The 21,266-nt window shown below is 42.5% G+C and overlaps 1 protein-coding gene across 1 annotated transcript; it reads left to right on the top strand.

The window, feature by feature from the left end:
- Positions 1–19,023: 19,023 nt before the first annotated feature.
- On the top strand, positions 19,024–20,071 carry LOC145640093 (uncharacterized). Its single transcript, XM_081691405.1, has 2 exons — positions 19,024–19,109; positions 19,753–20,071. The coding sequence occupies exons 1-2, from the start codon at positions 19,024–19,026 to the stop codon at positions 20,069–20,071; spliced, it is 405 nt and encodes a 134-aa protein (XP_081547531.1).
- Positions 20,072–21,266: the final 1,195 nt, after the last annotated feature.

The raw sequence follows: 21,266 nt of genomic DNA, 5'->3' as shown, positions 1-21,266 counted from the left end.
TCTTTTTTCACCGCTTGTACATATTTCTTGCAATAAATGGATGCATCACCAACACACACGGCACAACCTAGGTTAGAGTCCAGCCGGTCACCAGGGACGACTGAGTCTAGGACTAGGAGTGCCGGCTCGGGGTGTTGGGACCACCCTTTGCCATGGATTCCGACCAGTTATGTGTCTGTGCAGGACACCATGGCTCGGACTATGCAGACGGCCACAGATCCAAATTACAAAGGCGAAGGCTCAGGCGGCCAAACGCCTGAGGGAGAAACGTCTGGTCAGGGAGATCAGACAGCTTTGGAGAGATCCCCTCCGCGCGCCCCTTCAACCCCCACTGACTCTTTCTTAGAGGAATGTGACCAAGGCGGCGACGAGGCCGCCTCTGCCCCCTTGGACCAAAGTGAGGGTGAGATGGAGAATGACAACTCCGCCTCTACCCCTAAGAGCAGCAGCGACGACTTGCCCCCTCTTCCGGATAGCGAGGAGGAAGAAAGGAAAAAGTGGAGTGAGAAGGACGATCCCTTCAGCATCCACGTCTCCTCCAAGGACCGGATCCAAATGGGGGAGAACTTAGAGAAATTTAAGCAAATGCACCCGCTTGGAGACGGGTATAAGATCCGGGTGCCGCCTGAGCTTGGCACCATCGCCTGGGGGGACGATCAACAGAACGCCAACAACTATTTTGGCTATTATGAGGCGGCGTTCAAAGCCGGGCTTCGCTTTCCCCTTCACCAGGCGATGAAGGCAATTTTAAGAGGCTACGGCCTTAGGCTCTGGCAACTTACCCCCAACTCCTGGACCAACATTCTGGGGTATGTTGCCGCCTGCGAGTTCCAAGGGCTTAACCCTGGCTAGGAGGCTTTTGCAAGCATGCACTACCTCAGTAGGAGCCCAGGCGGCTGGAGGGCGTGGTATACTCTAACCACACAGCCGCAATACATGATGACCTTGGACAAGGTATCCAAGTTCGATGGCTGGAAGCACAGGTTCTACCTGATGTCAGCCCCAACCAAACAGGAAAATTATGAATTCCGTCTGTATAATAAGAATCCCGACTTGTTGGGCAGGAAGTGCGCTCTTCCCCGGATCCTAGAGGAAGACTTTGACAAAATAATCGAGGCAGACTTTTTCGGCCTCACGGACGCAACTCTGTCAACCGGGGAAACAATAAAAGTCCCTAAGAACTTGATTCCCAAGAGCGCCTGGTTCAGGGATGAATGTTTCTTAGCCGCCTGTGGGCTAGGGCATATGTTTAATAAACGTATGCACCTGAGTTCATACCGCCTATAGTATTTTTCTATCGGAATTGTTTTATGATGTTAACCAATTTCTTTCTTTCTGCAGAAGAAGCGTTGAGAATGCTGCAGTCGTAGAAAACTCCCAGGCGGTCTTCTGCAGCCATCCGCAAAGATCTTGCGGAAAAAGCTGCGGTCGGACTCAAGGCCAAGGTAAAAAGCGCCTGACTTTTTCTTAAATTGATCTTAAGAACTATTTTGCCCGGATGCTAATTTTGACTTTGATTATTTTCACAGGGGGGAGAAGTTGGGAAATCATTTGAGAAGAGCCTCAAACGGGCTAGAGAGGAGGCCCTAGCCGCTCTTAACAAGATAAAAAAGTCCCCCTCTGCGTCATCTCCTGGCGCCTTAGCCGGGGCTAAGACGATGCGGATAGCGAGGCGACTCGAGAAGGTAGGCGGCAGCCTGTGCCTTGATCTTGTCAACCCGTCAGTAGCCGCGAGGTTCACCACGCCTGCAAGCGTTTCCCGCTTGGCCGGCTCTGAAGGTAAGAACCCTTTTGAATCCCCGCTTGAGCTGGGGTGGCCTTTACGGGTGAAATCCCACTCCCAATAGACGTCATCCTCAGACGGCCGACTACAAATAGGTGCCGCCTTAGTTTCGCACTCATCATCTATTGATTGTGGTGCAGATCAATCTCCCCGCTGGCCAGACGTCCAAAAGCATGTCAAAGCCATGCTGGAGGCCGTCCGGAAGAGGGATAAGGACAATATCCCTGGGATAGAGACGTTCAACCTTGAATGCATTCTATCCCTTCTGGCTGAGGTAAGAAACTTGTCAATTCAATGTTATTTTTTCCAAGTGTTTTACCCCGCCTGTAATTCTTATACCGCCTGCTTTTTGCAGGCCATGCTGCGGGTGGACGGGCTCAAACGTCCTTATTCCCGCAAACGGGAAGAGGTAAAAAGGGCTAAGAAGTCCACCATAGACGCTGATAATATTGCTTTCCACTCAACTATCGTAAATGAACTTGAAACTAAAGCAATAATTATGACACAGGCGTCTAGAATCCAGTAGCTGGAGCTAGATCTGAAGGCGGCCGAGCAGCGGGTAACGGATGCTGAGACGGCCAAGAAGGGGGCGGAGGAGGCCCAGAAGAAAGAAGACGAGAGCGCCAAACAGACTGAAGAGGCACTCAAGAAGACCTAGGCGGACCTTGGCAAACTGAAATCCAAGGTTGAGATGCTGGAAAAGGATGCTGCTCAAGCTCAGAAAAACTTTGCAGGAACCCTGGAGGCGGAGCAAAACCGCCTTGTTGCTGAGAGTGATGCTGACAACGACGCCCGTATGAAGATTTCTTGGGCTGCCTTGTACCCAGACGCGGATTATAGCATCTGGGCAATGGCGCACAGCTATGCCGAGTACGTGGTGTACTTGAGAGAGCAAGGCGAGCCAGAGCCTGCCTCCTTTGAAGCCTGGCTGAGCAACAATGAGCCGTCCGCGTCTGAGCTTCTTGGTCCTGATGAAGCGCAGGAAATTCCCTCAAACGATGAGCAGAACGGAGAGGACCAGGAGGCTCCGTCTGCAGGCCAAAAGTGACCCTTCAGCGGAAGTATGCCAATCTTTTCTTTTAATTCTTTTTATTTAGCGGCTGTATGCCAAAACTTGCTTTTTCCGGCCTGCGTGCCGAGTATCCTTGTATTTACCGGCTGTGGAGCCGTGTTAAATTACAATTTCTTTCTCCCGGACGGGGTCCGGTTAACATTTGATCCATTACAACCGTTTGGTTGGATGGACTTTTTATGAATTGCACCGACTAAGTCGGTTTTGATCATTTTGCATTTTGCATTTGAATTTTTAATTTTTGCCTATCTTATAAAAAGCATGCGGCGATTTTTTGCCTAACTAGTCAATAGTCTGGCTGTCCTTGCCCCTGGACGGCTGTGTGATTGGTTTCAATTGGAGCTGGTTGATTGACTTGAAAACGTCTGATGCTGCAAAGAGCATGATATATTTGTAAGTCAATCAATCACAGTAGTGATTGCCCCAAACCAAGTGCACAGCCATACACCAACAGGCGTTTCGGTCACTACACAGACGGCGTATGTCCGTCTTGGTAGAGATTTCATAGCCATTGAACTCTTGCCCCTATTTGGGTGAGGTGCAATTTTGCAATAAATAACCTAAGTGAGAACTTCAGCCGGTGACCGACTGATGCCTATGGGCATCCAGTATTTAGGAACTTGTTCGTTTTTCGTAGGTTATTTTGGTCAGACGGCTATGAGTTGACCAATTTGGTCGTTCAATCTTTGTCGTCTGCATGGATACGTAGAACCGACAGATAATCTGTTCTCTGCGACGATTGCACCCGGAGGGGTGTCGCCGGACGCATTTGTCCATGTTGGGACAGGCGATTTTATTAAAGGAGCAACCATCCGGCCATTTTAGCCTCTGGTCTTGTTTGAGACCGGTTGTGTAGCCACTAAACGTTTTTGTGCTTACCTTCTTAATCAGTGTTGAATTTACACTAAGTATCAAACTTAGTTTTTTAAGCAAACGAGTCTGTCTGAGTATTACCCAGATGGTCAGATAAATGTAGAATCCGTCTGAGTAGTACCCATGCGGATAGTCAAGCAGTTGAATAAACAAAGTATCCAACTTAAATAAACAAGGTATCCGAGTATTACCCAGGCGGTCCAATGTAACCTTTACTAAGTGTCAAACTTAGTTGAGTAGAGAGGGACCCGCCTGGGTATTACCCGGATGAATAATCAATCCAAAAATAACTTAATCTTGCAAACGTCTAATTTTGTTTACAAAAAATTTACATTCTCAGAAGTAGTACTTTTTCAGATTATCTACATTCCAAGTTTCTAGGCAGGCGCCTGCCGTCTGGGGTCTCCAGGCGGTAGGTGCCGTCCCTTACTTATTCATAGATCCGGTAGGGGCCTTCCCAATTTGGTGTCAGCTTTCCCAGCTCATTGGCCCTACCGGTTGCCTCCATTTTTCGTAACACTAAGTCATCAACTTTCAAAGGACGCTTGTGTACTTTTTTGTTGTAGGCTCTAGTCATTCTCAGACGGTAAATCTCATGTCGCAAGGCGGCATTGCCCCTGCGCTCTGGGAGTGAATCCAATGCCAGGCGCATTGCTTCCCAGTTTGCCTCTTCATCATATAACAGGACTCTAAGAGTCGGCTCGTAACGTTCGATGGGCAAGACGGCTTCAGCACCGTAAACCATGAGAAATGGGGTTTCGCCGGTTGCCCCTTTTTCTGTTGTCCGGATGGCCCATAGGACATGGATTAACTCTTCTGGCCACAAGCCACCGGCTCTTTCTATTTTCTTCTTAATTCCGTCTGAGATGAGTTTGTTGAAGGCTTCAACTTGACCGTTTGCTTGGGGCCGGCCAACAGATGCAAAGCAGCTTGAGATCCCCTGATCTCCGAACAAAGTTTTAAGTTGAGGAGTCTCAAACTGAGGACCATTATCAAATACCATAGACATAGGTACCCCATACCGGGTGATAACATTCTTCCAGATGAGAGAAATTACGTCTGAGGTCATGATGTTTTTTACTGCCTCAGCCTCAACCCACTTGGTGAAATAATCCACAGCCACTAAGATGTAGCTCTTTCCGCCCGGAGAAGGCGTGTAGGGACCTAGGATATCCATGCCCCATTTTACAAACGGGATTGGGCTGTGGATGGCCGTCAGATCAGTAGCTGGGTGATGAATAAGTTTGCCAAACTTTTGGCACTTGTCACATTTCTTAGCCAACTCCTTGGCGTCTGCCTCTAGAGTGGGCCAAAAATAATGTCGTCTAGCTTTGACGGCTAGGGACCTGCCGCCTATAAGAGAGGCGCAGAATCCCGAGTGCAAGTCTTCGAGAACTTCCTTCCCCTTTTCCGGGGTGACACACTTCAACAAAGGCCTAAGAAACCCCGCCTTGAAGAGCTCTCCATTTCTCAACTCAAAGCTTGCAGCTCGCTTCTTCAGGACGGCTGCTTCCTGTGGCGAATCAGGAAGTGTGCCGTCTGAGAGATAAGCCCGGATGACATCCATCCAGGTAGAACTTCGGTCCAAAACTCCAATGGGATCTTCATTGATGCTTCTCTTTTCTAGAACTTCCCAAAAGCTGGACCGAGGCGTATCATGGAAGGCGGAAGATGCCAGTTTTGACAACGCATCCGCCTGGTTATTTTCAAACCTAGGCACTTGGTTCAGCCGGAATCTTCAAGTGCCCCGGCCTCCTCTTTGACCGCCTGAAGATATTTGATCATAGCCGGATGGGTAGCCTCATAACTTCCCTCATACTAGCTAACAACCAATTGAGAATCAGAGTAGGCGTCAATTTTCATGGCCCCCGCCGCCTTACACATGCGCATGCCGGCTAGCAGGGCTTCATATTCCGCATCATTGTTAGAGGCCTGAAACTTGAAGCGCAGTGCATACTCCAATCTGTCTCCTTCAGGAGACTCATAAATTACGCCTGCACCACAGTCGTTCTTTGTAGAGCTCCCGTCTACATACACTTTCCAAACCAGATCAAGATTATCCGGAGCCACCGGACGAGTCATTTCCACAATGAAGTCGGCAAACGCCTGACCTTTCACTGCCTTTCTTGGTTCGTAAGTGATTTCAAGGCTTTGCATTTCAATAGCCCATTTCAACATTCTCCCGGATGAGTCCAAGGTAGACATTGGCCGCTTGAGTGGCTGGTCCGTGTAGATCACAACCAGATGTGCCAAAAAGTAAGGCTTTAATTTTTTAAATGCCATTTACAAAGCAAGGCCAAAATTTTCAACCATAGGGTACCGGAGTTCAGCATTTTTAAGAACATGGCTAATGAAGTAAATCGGGAGCTGCACGCCGTCTCGCTTAGCAAGAAGAACGACACTGAGGGCATGGTCTGAGACGGCTATGTACATGTACAACGTCTCCCTAGGCAAAGGACTGACCAACCTAGGCAGAGAGTGTAAATGCTCTTTCAGCCTCTGGAACGCCACCTCAGCATCATCCCCCCATTCAAATCTGGTCTTCTTCCTGATTACTTGGAAGAAGTAGAGGCATTTGTCACCTGACCGGCTGAGGAATCTTCCCAAGGCGGCCAGGCAACTGGTGATTCTCTAGACTTCTTTGACAGAGCGGGGTGACTTCATGTCAATCACCGCCTGTATCTTCTCAGGGTTAGCCTCTATCCCCCTTTGATCAATCAGGAATCCGAGAAACTTCCCAGACTCAACACCAAAGACGCATTTCTTAGGATTTAACATAACCTTATGCCGCCTGAGTGTAGTGAAGGTTTCTCGGAGATCAGCAAGGTGATCCGCCTGCTGCTTGGATTTGACTATCATGTCATCAATGTACGCCTCCACATTCCTCCCAATCTGATTAACAAAGACCGTATTAATCATACGTTGGAAAGTGGCAGGCGCATTTTTCAAGCCAAACGGCATCACAATATAAAAGAATAACCCATGATCAGTGACGAAGGTCGTCTTCTCTTTATCTTTCTTCCACAGGGGTATCTGATGGAAGCCGAAATAGGCATCCATAAAGCTCATTAAGGCGTGTCCGGCTGTAGAGTCGACCAGACTGTCGATTTTTGGAAGCGGATAACTGTCCTTTGGACACGCCTTGTTGAGGTCTGTGTAATCAACACACATGCGCCAGGTCCCATTCGGTTTCTTAACAAGGACCACATTGGCCACCCAGTCGGGAAAATTACAAGGCCGAATGAACCTGGCGTCTAGCAGCTTTTTTACTTCGGCGGCTGCCGTCTGACTTCTTTCCTCGCCGTGGTTTCTTTTCTTTTGCTAGATGGACTTCTTTTTGGGATCCACGACGAGTTTGTGCACAGCGAGATCCGAGATGACGCCTGTCATCTCTTCCACTTCAAAGGCAAAGATGTCTTTGAATTCCTTCAGCAGGAGGTGCAGGCTTGCACCCAAAGTAGCATGAGCAACTGTCCCAACCTTAACAGTACGTTTTGGACGGCTGTCATCCAGAACGAGATCAATGCTTTCGCCAGCCGGTTGGGGACGGAGCTCATCTGATCGCTCACCGGTTAGTGATTGCTATTGTTTCTCTTTGTTCACCTCCACCAGCAGAGGTGCCTTTCTTTTCTTCCCGGCTGCTGGTGGGACGGGAGCCGGATCGGCATCCTTGACATTGTCAAGGTCTATTGGTTCCTGACCGCCTGGGGCCACAGTATCTCGGACGGCTAAGAGATAGCACTCCCGGGCCGTCTTCTGATCCCCATTTAAGGAACTGAAAGAGCCGTCATCCCTCTCATAATTGATGAGCATGAGAGACGGGATAATTACTGCCTTGGCTACGTTAAGGGTTGGCCTGCCAAGGATGATGTTGTAAGCGGTCAACTCCTCAACGACCAAGAATCTGACGACAATGTGTCGTCCCTGGCCTTTCTCCCCCAGCCGGATGGGTAAGTCAATTCTCCCGGCTGGGTAGACCATCCCACCCCCAAAACCAACCAAGGGGTGGGTGACCGGATGCATGCTGCTGACATTGTATTTCAGCTTCTGCAGGCACCGGAGGCTGATGATGTCTGATGAGCTGGCGGTGTCTATAAGGATCCGTCCAACCAGCTAGTTGGCAACCTTACATTCAATGACCACCAGGTCATCATGCGGGCGGCGGACACTGCCCCTATCATTCTCAGTTATCAGGACGTCTGGGAAGGAGGAGCTGACTTCCGCCTGCTCATCATCATCTTTGTCCATCTTTCGAAGATGGCTCTTGGTGCCCTGGATGGTAGGGCCACCACATGAGAACCCGCCTGCTATAGTGTAGACCGGCTCCTTGTCGGTATCCGAGCTACTAGCAGGCTAGGGGGTAGTCTTGGAGGACTGACCCTTGCTTTTCTTCTTTGCCCCGGCTAGGGACTTAGAAATGTAGGACTTCAGCAGCCCTTTGTCAGCCAGACGGTCCAACGCCCGCTGAAGACTAAAGCAGTCGTTGGTGTCATGGCCAACTTCCTCATGGAACTGACAGAATTTATTTTTGTTCCGTGACTGGACAGAACTCTTCATAGGATTCGGCTTCTCAATGGACAGCCGGTCCTTTACCTCCATGAGGATGGAGTTGCAGTCTTTGTTAAACTCGTACTTGGGGACGTACGGTTTAAACTCTTTCTTTTTCTTCTGGGACGGCTGGTCAGAGTCACTAACCGCACAGACTTCTTTTCTCTTCTTGCTCTCTTCTTTCTTTTTTGCCGGCTGAGCAGGCCGGTTGTCTTTCTGCTTTTCTGATAAGGTCAAACTTAAAAGTCGACCCGTCTCTCAGACCCTTAAAAAAGTCTGTAAAAGCTACCTCATCAGACAGCCCCTGAATTTGAATTCTGATCAGGTTGAACCGCCTAACATATGAGCGCAGCCCTTCTCTCTCTCCCCACTTAACAGTGCTTAGATCAAGGCTTGTTTTCTTAGCAGGGATGTTCATTGAGAAGTTAGAGGCAAACAGGAAGGCAAGCTTCCTGAAGCTGTCTATGGACCCGGCTGGCAGATTACCAAACCCTTGTTGGGCAATGCTCTTCAATGTAGCCGGGAAGCATCGACACCAAGTGGCATCATCCAACCCCTGCAAATACATGAGGTTGGTGTAAGCCATGAGGTGATCTTCCGGGTTGGAGGTACCGTCATAGGTACCAACCAACACATTCTTAACCTTGGCCAGCTGAGCCGCCTCGGTTATCTCCAGAGTGAACGCCAGGCGCAGCAAACAAAGCTGCCAGTCCAAAGGCTGGACATTTGGATATGTCGCCTGACCCCCAAAGATGGCCGGCTGCATGAAGTTAGGAGGATACTGCCCGTAAGCCTGAGTAGGCACATACGGGACAACTCCAATCATATGAGGGCCAGAATGGATGGTATTACCGCCTGTCTGACTCTCATGCAAGGAGGGTGCACTCCCTGCAGAAATGTTGTTGAAGCTGTCTGGAAAGTTCGACGTTGAAGCCGACTCAGACAACGACTGATTTCTCTTCCGGTTGATGATCACCCGGGCATCAATAGTTGATTTTTTGCTTCTCACCGGCTGCTGAGGCCGGCGAGTGTTGGTATTGTTCCCAAGAAGGAGAATCTTTGACCAATCAATGGTCCCGGCTGCCTTCTCCTTTGGATGGGGAGTGGGCTGCCGATTTCTGAATGACTTCCCCTTACTTGGAGGAGTCTTCTTCGCCGACTGTCCTTTACTTGGACCAGCCCGGCTCTTAGTGATCAGCTCTGTGATTTCACCCTTGAAACTCGTCATGAATCTCATGAGTTCGTCTCGGGTGACAGGGGCTGATCCTGCTGCCGTTTGGGTTGCCCCATCCGGCTGCCCAGTGGGCCTGCTCGGACCCGCTTGGGAGGCACCCCGCTCCAGAGTTTCCCTGGACCGGATGTGCTTGACTCTGAGAGAGCCGTCTTCGGCTGTGGAGGTTTGGACCTGAGGATCCTCATCCTCCTCATGGTCTGTAAAAACTTCTGGGTCTTCACCCAGACGGTTAGGAGGTGGTACAGACTCTTGAACCATCTTCGAGGTACTCTCCCCACAGACGGCGCCAAATGTTTTGGGTGTTTTTGTCCCTTGGGAGAGTTACGTCACGAAGTCTTGTCTGGCCGGTCTGTACCTGCAAAATAACGGAGACTGCGGGTGGTTGGAGCTCCGCCTCCGACGGTCAAGTTAGTTACTTGAAACGGAATAAAGAGTACAGAAATTTAGGTGGGGATCTGCTTGGATTCCAAACTCAGGTGTTTCTCTGATGTAAGAGATTACAGGTGTAATAAATGGTAAAAACGTGCCCTCAAAATGAGGGACATCTCCCTATTTATAGTGTCATTGGGAATTGTGCCCCTGATTAGGTCATTGAACCCTAATCATTGGTGGGCTGCGCCGTTTTGCGGCATTCTCGGGATTTGGGCCTGAAGGCCGCCTTTTCCCTTGATTTCTGGAAGGACACGTGTCGAGCAGGGATTGGTCCATTTTGGACCAATCTGGGGCTGACACGTGTCACCCTATGATTGGGCCACATGGTAGGGTGAAATTACCCTAAACACCAATAATCTTATTTTTACTTTTGAGCCACCTACTTCATCATTTAAGTCCATTATATTTTATGAAGCCCAAACCTACCCTAACCTACTCTACACTATAAATACTCTACTTATCCCCAAAATTTTACCACCCAAAAAGGTCAAATGGTCAAGGTAAGCTATTTTCTTTTTCTTTTTATTCTTTCTTTCTTCTTTTCCTTTTTCCTTTTCTTATTCTTTCTTTTTATTCTTGCATTTACGTGGGTTTTGGGGGACATAAACCCACCACCTTGCCGGCACCGACCCCAGCCGCCGTCAGCCACCTTCAGCCGCCCAGCAGCCGCCGGCGACCAGCCGACCACCACCACCACCACGGCTCACCTCCTTCTTCCCTTTTCTCTCCTCTTTTCATTCTAACTATTTTGATGATTTTATTTATGGGTTTTTGTTTTAATTATTCAAAGTATGTTTGATTAGTATTGTAATTATGTTTTGATGATTAAAGATTGTAAATTTTAAATAATAAAGTGTTTTATTTTCAGATTTCATAAAATTAAGTTAGGGTTTTAATTATTAAAGTGTTGATTTTTAGGGTTTTTATGAATAATTGATTTAGGGCTTTTATAGTAATGATGTTTTGAAATTTTGGTGATTATAACTACTTATTAGTTTAACTTAATTCCAGACTTTTTTTGAACATGCAAATTCATGTTTCAATAATTAGATTTCCGTTCGTTAATATTAATCTCGTTTTAATCCCGGTCAGATTCTAAACTCCTCCGATTTTGATAAACAAGTAGTTTTTTTCGAAGCAGTTTTTGATTCTAAACTCCTCTCGTGGCCAAATTCAGCCTCTAAATACGATTTTGGAGCAGTTTTTGATTTTTAACGAAGTTTTTTTTTTTTATGTTTTAAATTGTATCTTTGAGTTTTAAAGGGGTAAGAGATAATTTAATGTTTCTATGGATAATTTAAGTATAAAGATGTATTTTGATGAAGTTTTAAAGTATTTTTGATTAGTTTAAAATGTTGGAATTTTATTTAAAGTAGTATAATTGTGATTTTAATAAAAGGGTGTGATTATCCATTAAAAAAGAGTTTAATTAGGGGTTTTTAAATAATTTTCAGATTATTATAAGTTATTTAAAGTGAGTTTAAGTTGCTGGAAATTGTGTATAGAAGGGTAATTAATATAGTATTATTGTCCCTTTATGTAGGAGACTTGGTTCGGGAATTGTTGTAGTGTAATCGGCTACTTTAAGGGCTTATTTGAGGTACGCTCTCGTACTTAGCATATTTTGATGATGTAGAATCATGCTAGGCTTGATTTCAATTAATTACAAGTAGTATCATGCTAAGGTTTATGTATGGAATTGTGAATTTATGATGTTTGTGGTTGAATTGGGAAGCATAAATTATTTGTGACGATTATAGATTGGAAGATTATATTTTTGGCATGTTGTGTTTGAACCACATTTTTATTTATGGCATGGTAGAAGGCATGATTAATTAAATTACATGTTTAATTATGTTTGGAATATTGAAAAGGAATTTTATTATGGTTCAAATAATTTTTATTGATGCTTTAAGCATGAGGAAGGAGCTATATAAGTGTCTATGTACACAAGGAATAAATTGTATGTTGGTGCCTTTGTGCACTTAAGGTGTTTTTAACACCGAGGGATAGGATTTTTAGCGCATTATGCGTTTAAGGTGTCTTTGACACTGAGGTAGAATTAAAAAGGGTTCAACATTAAATAATATGTGGTCACTAATTATTCAAGAATTAAATTGGTATGTTTGCTTGATTGAATAATTATTGTTGATTGATTTATTATGCTTTTGAGTCATCACTAAGTCTAATAATATGTAAATAACGTAAAGTGAAAGAGATTACGCACCAAAACTCTTGGAACGTATATACCTTGAGTATGAACAATGGGGGGGGGGGGTTATTGGGTTTTATATTTAACCATAACTTCCAATGGAGTACAGGACACTGTATATTCCTTTTTATTATTTATTATGCGCAGGAATTCCGCCACCTTTGTGTGGTTTTGTCGCTGGCACGGTTAGCTCCCGTGCCAGTTAACCTCAAATTTATTTGGGGGAGGTTAATAGGTGGAAACCCGTTCGATGCGTAATCAATGCAAAATGAATTAATTAGGGTCTAGTCATTTTGTTTTGTTGATTGGTGTGTTTGTGAACAGGTGCAATGAGGTAAGTGTGTGTTGAAAGGTGAAAGCATGTTAGTATGTTTAATTACACTTATGTACTCAGCTTTGCTGATTGTGTGTGTTTGTGTGTTTGGCCATGTCTTTACTTTGGCCTTACGATGACCCATTTTCTAATGGCTAGTAGTGGGGACAAGTAGAGAGGAGGTTTTCAGGTGATGAAGCATATTCATGAATGGGCATGGGTGAAGAGCAAATCATGCTAGTTTCTATTAGTATATGATGTGTTTAATGCTTTAATTATTTATGATATTATTATCATGCATGACTAACGCAAAGGTTTTAAAGTTGGTTTGGTTTTAATAAGGGCCTACAATGGTTCCAAGTTGTAGGATGGTTTTATTTTACTTCGTTTGACTTTGGTTTTGACTTTACTTTCGTTGGTTGACTTTTCAAGTTGACTTGTTTTGAACGGTTTTGAGGTTAGTCTTCCGCTGTGTGTCTTTGATGGTTTCCTAAGCCGTTTTCACGGTGGCGGTAATATCTTAGGTATTCCTATTTAAATTTTTTAAACAGGGCAAAAACAGGTATTTTAAAAGAAAGAAATTTCTAGGGTGTTACATCTTCCTAGTTTCTTGTGATCAATTTTTGTGCTAACCTTAACATGTATTCTTTGTCTTTGATTGTGGTTGATCTTATTTATGACTAATGATTGCCAATGGACCGTTTTCACCTAGTAAATAGCATAAACATTAAAATTGGACAAAATTAATCAAGTTAGTTTGTCTATTAGTCTTCCGTGCTATTTGGTCATTGGGTCCTTTGTTTTTCACAACGTCTTCATGTCTAGCCATGCAATCATACCACGAGTCTTAATAAACTCACCTAATCACACATTTTGAGTCATTGCACGCACATTGTCTTCGAGTAATGTACTATATTGTTTATGATCGTATACTAGGACTATGCATGCATAGTTTTCCGTCGTAACAGAAATGAGTGGAGTATTTTCCATCAGTTTTCAAAATCGTTTCATAAGCTCTACCTTTTCAATCCGAGTATTGAGTGAATGCATTAAGTGAGTTCTTCCTCACACAGTACATGAGTCTAAAATAACCAGGCAATAGTTAGAAGAATAAGGGAAACGTCACTCCTTCCTTCTTTCCTTCCAATCAAAGCATCAACAACAAGAAACTATTTTCCTCAGCAGGCAGCTAGAAGTAACTAATAAATAGCCATGAAGACAAAGCACGATGCAAGCTTCACACCAAGATTTCATGTTTTATTCTTCTATTGTTTCAAACCCTTACCCCTAAAAAGCCTAGCATAGGTTCTCCTTATCCATGTGTATATGTGTCACATTTCCTACCTTCTTCATAAACGAGAATCTCTTTCTTACATTCGATCATGTGATTAGCAAAAAAAATAAAAAATTAAGAATAAAAATAAAAAATTAAAAAATCAATTGCCGAAGCAAACATAAGGTATACCAATGATTTGAGGTACCTTTGCAACCCATTCATTCCCTATTAACCGTTCAATCACATTCCATTTCTTCATCAACCACTTTGATACTCGTCTAATGTTTGGCGTTCATTTCCTCAACTCACATTCACTTAACCCTTGGATTGGAAGATGTGTAATTGTATAGAATTCAAAAGGCAAAAAAAAAAAGCAGCAAAGCGACAATAAAACAATGTCTAAAGGCAAGTGTTCCAATGTCTTTGATATGAACACGTCTCAAATTGCGTCTCTCATCGAGTGCTTGATACCGTGCCTGAGAAACATGAATGCTAAGTGAGTGATGGACCACATGATCTGAGATTTCCTACAATGATTCAAAAGAATAAAAAAAAAATTCAAAAAAAAAAATTTGAATATAAACTTGCAAAATACAAAATTTCCAAATTCACAATTACACATCTTGGGGATTCTCTCTGGTCTTGAGCCTTGTACCCTTTTCTTCTTTAAACCATCAACTTAACCATATTACTACCCTTGAGAGACCTCTTTGAGGTGTACACACACTTGTGCAATGTTCGGTTAGAGCTACGTTCGGCCTGATTCCTTATGGATACGTAGGCAACCTCACATCGAGGTGCGGCCACATTCATATTCATATCCATGCATGATCGAGTCAAAGAATATCTAATGCTTACCCCTACCCATTTAGTCCTAGACTTGGGGGCTTGAACCCACATCACATTAGATTACCCAGCCTTAAGTGTCATCATCATTGACTCTTCTCACATATATTTCCATCACCATAACCCTTGCAGCCAGCCTTAGTATCACATTCACACACTTCACTAACACATCCATATCCGTATCGGGCATCCTTCCCTTTAAGAACCCTTTATCATGAAATCTTGTTTCCCTACCGCGCATGCTTCATCATCTTTCAAGACAACATTCATTAAAAGAAACATTGTATACTTGCTTATCTTCCTGACCTGAGAAATGTTCATTGTTTCATACATCGCATAATGTGCTGAGCAACATTTATATATCAATGATTTGTAATCATACAAAGCATATCGTTCTTAGCTCCTTGACCTAAGCAACATCTAATAATCACTTTATCTATATACGTGCTTAGCTTTTAGACCTAAGTGACGTTCAAGATCGTTTCTTTAAACCATATATGATGCTTAGCTTTATAACCTAAGTTCATTCATTTATTGTGTCACGTGATGTAATTGTCCTTAAACTCCTGGCCTAAGAGCATGCATCATGCATACATTATTTTAAAGACAAGCAATTCAATCCATACGATTCATTTTGTCTTGCTCAACGAGGAAATTCAAAACTTCTTCCCAATTTCATATTTTTTCTTTTGGGGTAATTTAAAAAACTTTTTCAAAATTTTCTCATCGAGGGAAGTTCGAAAATAAAAGCTCTGTTTTCACGTCTTTCTTTTTCAGGAGAAAGTCGGTACCCTCTACTCGTCTCATGACAAAAATGACGGAAATTTTTTGCTTTTGCATTTTTGGTTGTTTGTGCACTTATACACACACAATCACAAGTCATACACATGTCATGTCGTGTCAAGTCAAGCTTGGTCAAGTCAATCATAATCTAAACGAGTCCCTTGGCAAATTTTATTTTGCAAGTCCCAATTACAGCCCATGTCCGAGGACAAGCGGACCATCTACAGCCCACGTCCGGGGACAAGCGGACCATCTAAATCCCACGTTCGGGGACAAGCGAACCATTTACAACTCACGTTCTGGGACAAGAGAACCATCTACAGCCCACGTCCGGGGACAAGCGAACCATCTACAACCCACGTTCGGGGACAAGCGAACCAACTACATCCCACGTCCGGGGACAAGCGGACCAACTACAGCCAATGTCCGGAGACAAGTGGGCCATCTACAGCCCACGTTCGGGGACAATCGAACCACCATCGTTACATGATGCAAGGTTCTCGATACACATAGACTTGCAAACTCATCATCTGTCGACTTTCCTCAAGCATGGAAAGTATTATCCAGTGGATTTCTTCAAGCATAGAGTTTAAATGATCTTAGATGTCATTTTTAAAAAGATAAGATTAAAGAGTTTAAAATTGAATAAAACTTTTCTTTTTGAAATTCCTATTTTTATCTGAATTGAAAGACGTTAAAAGATAGATAAATATTATTTTCTTGACTCATAGTTTTTATCCATATTTTATATGGTTGGATAGCCCTTGAAATTATCTTTCCAATAATATATAATAATATCAATACCGAGCTATAACGTAAAAGATATGAACAAAATATCAAACACTATCCAAAATTGACACCGTCTCAATATTTTGGCCATATCTTTTATTCTATTAAATTTTTTAATCTGATTCTAATTGGGATAGAAATTAGACTTCAAGATCTTTCCAACGATATCTTATTCATCTTATCTCAATTTTTGGATCAAAAGATATGATAAAAACAAAAATTGCAAAAACTGCAGTCTATCAAGTTTTATTCCAATTTAATTTGGATCTTATCTTATTTTTTCGACCCTTCTTTTTTCTCTATAAATAGAGTTCATATCTCCCCTTTTTCAATCATCAATCAGCTTGATCACAAAATAATTCTCTTCTCCCTAAACACTTAACCTGAGGTTCTTTCCTTAAACCAAGGCGTGAAAGGTATAATTAACTAAGGGTTTGGACCAAATCAAATCTACTTTTTATTTAATTTAATTTATAATTTAATTGAAGTTACTAACAGTTTATTCATGATGTAGCAATTTAAAGGAACGTGCGGAATGTGAGTAATTAATTAATTCAATTACTCTTTTGTTATTTTAATAATGCTAGTACCATGATTAGGGTTATAACACTATTATTGTTAAATTGCTTCCAATATTTATGCTTATTTTATTATTATTTATTGGTCACTATATTGCATGTTTAAAAGGAATATGTAATTCAAAATCACGTCTAATAAGATAATTTGGACAGCCGGTTTAGCTTCCTTTTTAATCTTGTTATTAAGTGATCACGATATTTTAGAATTATATGTTGCATTAATATTCAACCAGTTTAGCATAATAATAGTTTTGAGCGAATTGAATATTTTGTTTGTATGCCTTTGAGATTGCAGGAATCACATTTCACTATAAGAATCGAGTAGAGGCCAAAACGGGCGAATGTGACTCCATGAATCACTTTGTACCATCATCCTCGATCCTCCTTTTGTGGTTCCGAACCATATAGAGTTATAAATCTCATGTATTATGAATGGGGTGTAACCTTCACGGGTCAATCGTTGTTGCCTATTGTTGTCCCTTTATCTTGGTTGGCCTTTATGATCCGTGAATGGTTTACAAGTTCCTTAAAAACTTGTTGGTGGCTCTCTACTTTCCTTGTCCCAAATCATATTATGTCGATTCCCACTTCCTATGAGTGGCAAGCATATTCACCACATGCTTTAACGTAGGCGCATTTCGAGCGACGCCTACACAAGGAAATGGCTTTCTTTGAAAAATTCATTGATGAGAGTATGGACAAGAGTGATTATAACATTTGCATGGTAATTTCAAGCTAAGATGCATTGCAAGTAGCCTCAACCAGGGAAGATAAAGGTGTGCTGATTTTAGAGCTCAAACCTCTACCATCACACCTTAGTTACGAATTTTTATGTTCCAATTCTACTTATATCGTCATTGTTAGTTTCTTTGTGAGTGAGAGTCAAGCTCAAACATTATGTGGTGTATTGAGGAAGTACCAAGGTTATTTATGCTATAAAATTGATCACCTCAAAGGTATAAGCCCGACTTTATGTTCACACCACATTACTCCTGAGGAGGGGCCTCATTTAGCATTTAAAGACAACGAAAGCAACACTCTCAAACGGGGGAGGTAGTTAAGAAGGAAATCACTAAGCTATTGGATGCGGGAATCATATTCCCCATCTTTAGCTCTAGATGGGTTTCCTCAGTTCATGTTGTCCCAAAGAAATGAGGAATTATCGTTGTGGATAAAGAGAAAGGTGAGCTCATCCCTACAAGGACGGTTACAGGATGGTAAATGTGTATAGACTATTGACGTCTAAACACATCCACAAAATAAGATCATTTTCCCCTTCCCTTTATTGATCAATGCTTGAAAGACTAAAAAGGAACAAGTACTATTGCTTTCTTAATGGATATTCTTGGTTTTTCCAAATTTTTATTCACTCGGATGATCAAGAGAAAACAACTTTTACTTGTCCATATGGAACTTTTGCTTATATGAGAATGCCATTTGGGCTTTGCAACTACCCCGCTACTTTCCAACGATGTATGATGAGCATATTTGGAGACATGTTGGAAGAGGAAATGGAGGTGTTTATGGATGATTTTTTGATAGATGGAGTTTTGTTTAAGGCATGCCTTGAGAATCTTGAGAAATGTTTGGCTAGATGTGAGAAGGTGAATTTGGTTTTGAATTGAGACAAATGTCATTTCATGGTTTAGGAGGGTATTTTCCTTGATCAAAAGATCTCTCACAAATGCATAGAGATGAAAAAAGCAAAGATTGAAGTGATTAAGGAGCTTCCACCTTTGATTAATGTGGAAGGGATAAGATCTTTCTTGGGACATGTCGAGTTTTATTGATGGTTCAACAAGGATTTCTCTCTTATTGCAAAACCTCTCAATGATCTTCTTCAAAAAGATATCATATTTATGTTTGATGATAGATGCTTAGAGGCTTTTATCAAGGTTAAAAAAGCTTTGATCTTCACTCCCATTGTCCCCGAGGTGGTATTTGCATTTTAAATTGATGTGTAATTCTAGTGACGCGACCATTGGAGGTGTTTTAGGTCAAAGAGTAGACAAACAGCATCATGTCTTCTACTATATGTCAAAGACCCTTAATGGAGCTCAAAGGAACTATACAACAACGGAGAAGGAATTCTAAGCAATAGTGCACGCTTTTGAGAAGTTTCATTGTTACTTATTTGGGTCTAAGACCATTGTTTTCACAGATCATGCAGCTCTAATATATCTCTTTGCCAAGAAGGAATCAAAGCCAAGGTTTATCCGATGGGTGATCATGCTTCAAACTTTTGACATTGAGATTAGAGATAAAATAAGGAGTGGAAAATGTTATGGCGGACCATCTTTCTCGCCTTGACGATTCTCTAGTCCAAGATGATGATTCCCCAATTGAAGATAGGATTCTTGATGAATCCTTGTATGTCGTTATTGTAAATGAACTTCCATGGTTTTCCGACTTGGTAAATATCTTGCATGCGAGGAGTTTCCGCCTTCATTTTCCAAAAACCAAAAGAAGAAGCTCAAGAGAGAGGCTAGGAATTATTTATGGGATGATCCCATCTTGTACAAAAGAGGAATCGATGGCTTGCTTAGACGTTGTTTTCCAAATGACGAGGTGCCAAGTGTGTTGAAAATGTGCCATTCGGATCCTAGTGGTTGTCATATGGGTGTTTTTAAAACCGCCACTAAGATTCTTTAAAGTGGTTTTTGGTGGCCTCATCTCTTTAAGGACACATGGGGTTTTGTTAAGATATGTGATCGATGTCAACGCACCGGAAATATCTCAAAGAGCAATGAAATTCCTAAACAACTAATCCTTGAGTTGGAAGTATTTGATGTTTAGGGAATTGATTTATGGGACTGTTACCTTCTTCCTATGGGAACCAATATATCCTTGTGGCGGTGAATTATGTGTCAAAATGGGTTAAGGTCATCGTTTCCCCATCAAATGACCACAAGGTGATGATGAAATTGTTTAAGAAGATCATTTTCCCAAGGTTTGGTGTTCCCAAGGCGGTGATTAGTGACAATGGCTCATATTTTGTGCATAATGTTTTTAGGAAAATGTTGAAGAAGCATGTATTTCATCAACGTCTTTGTCTCCCTTATTACCCTCAAACAACTGGTCAAGTTGAGGTGTCAAATTCTCAAATAAAGTTGATTCTTGATAAGACGGTTGCTAGAAATAGAAAGGATTGGGCGGACAAACTTGATGATGCCTTGTGGGCATATCGAATGACATTTAAGACTGCTATTGGAACCACCCCATATTGTCTTGTTTATGGAAAATATTGCTATCTTACGGTGGAACTTGAACATTGTGCTATTTGGGAAATTAAGAAAATCAACTTTGACTTGGCGAGTGTAGGAGAGCAATAGTGGTTAGATCTTACTGAGTTAGAGGAGCTTCGTCTTGATGCATATGAGTGTGCTAGCACCTTCAAAGCGCGTTCTAAGGAAGCTCATGACAAGCTTATCGAGAAAAAGGGGTTTTGTGTTGTTGAAAAGGTCCTCCTCTACAATTCCAAGATTATGTTGTTCCCCGGAAAGCTCATGTCTAGATGGAGTAGTCCTTTCATAGTGTCAAAAGTCTTTTTGAATAGATTTATGGAAATTTCTTCAATGGATTCATCATCTCATTTCAAAGTGAATAGCCATCTGCTGAAGAAGTAATATAATGGTTTTTTTGTTGGCCTTGTTCATAGAATCACTCTCTTTGACCCCCCTTGAAAAGGTGCGGAGAACGTCAAGCTAATGACATTAAACACGCGCTTCTCGGGAGGCAACCCGACTTTCTAACTTTCTTTCCATTTTCCATTTTGATTTTATCTTTCTTCTTGATGCTTATTAACTAACCTCTTTTCTTTATTTATTGTGATTTTAGGTAGTTTTGAGATGATGTAGGTTGGTCTCCCAACACTCTTGGTAGTAAATTTTTAAGATTGAAGTATCCTTGTGCTTATTGGAAGGTTTTAGAAGAATTGAACTTTGGTGGATTAAGGTTGGTGGGCACATGAATTGTAGATGTTGAACCCACTAGAAATGGGCTTTGCAATTGCCTAACTTCGTGTTCATCATCATCATGGGCATCGTGCGCACCGATGTGCGCACCAAAAAGTAATCAAGCATAAGGCAACCTAGAAGGCCACAAGCGTGCGCGACTGGTGCGGGCGCGCATGGGGATGGCATTAGGGATGTCAACGGGTCGGATCTGGACCGGATCCGATTGGATTAATATCCTGATTTATTTTCAAACCCTAGATCTAGATCCGATCTAAATCAGTCGGGTCTAATTTTGAGAGATCTATATCCATATCTACTGGACCCTACGGATCTGGGTCCAAAATGAATCTTAAATGGATCTTGCATATTTTACCTATTTTTAACAATAAATCTATTTTTCAAGTAACAAACACTAAGATTAATATACTATTATACTCCATTTCACAATTAACAAACACTAAGATTAAGGTTCAGATAAAAATAACAAAAAAAAAGACAAAAATAAACATATAGCAGCTTGCGAACTTGTGAGTTGTGAGCAGCAAAGAAATGAAAGAGCCCACGTTAAGGA

Source organism: Chenopodium album, chromosome 7 (assembly GCF_948465745.1).
Source record: "Chenopodium album chromosome 7, dcCheAlbu1.1, whole genome shotgun sequence".
Lineage (NCBI taxonomy): Eukaryota > Viridiplantae > Streptophyta > Magnoliopsida > Caryophyllales > Amaranthaceae > Chenopodium > Chenopodium album.
The sequence above is the reverse complement of the archived record's forward strand: the minus strand, read 5'-3'. Positions and strand labels throughout refer to the sequence as shown.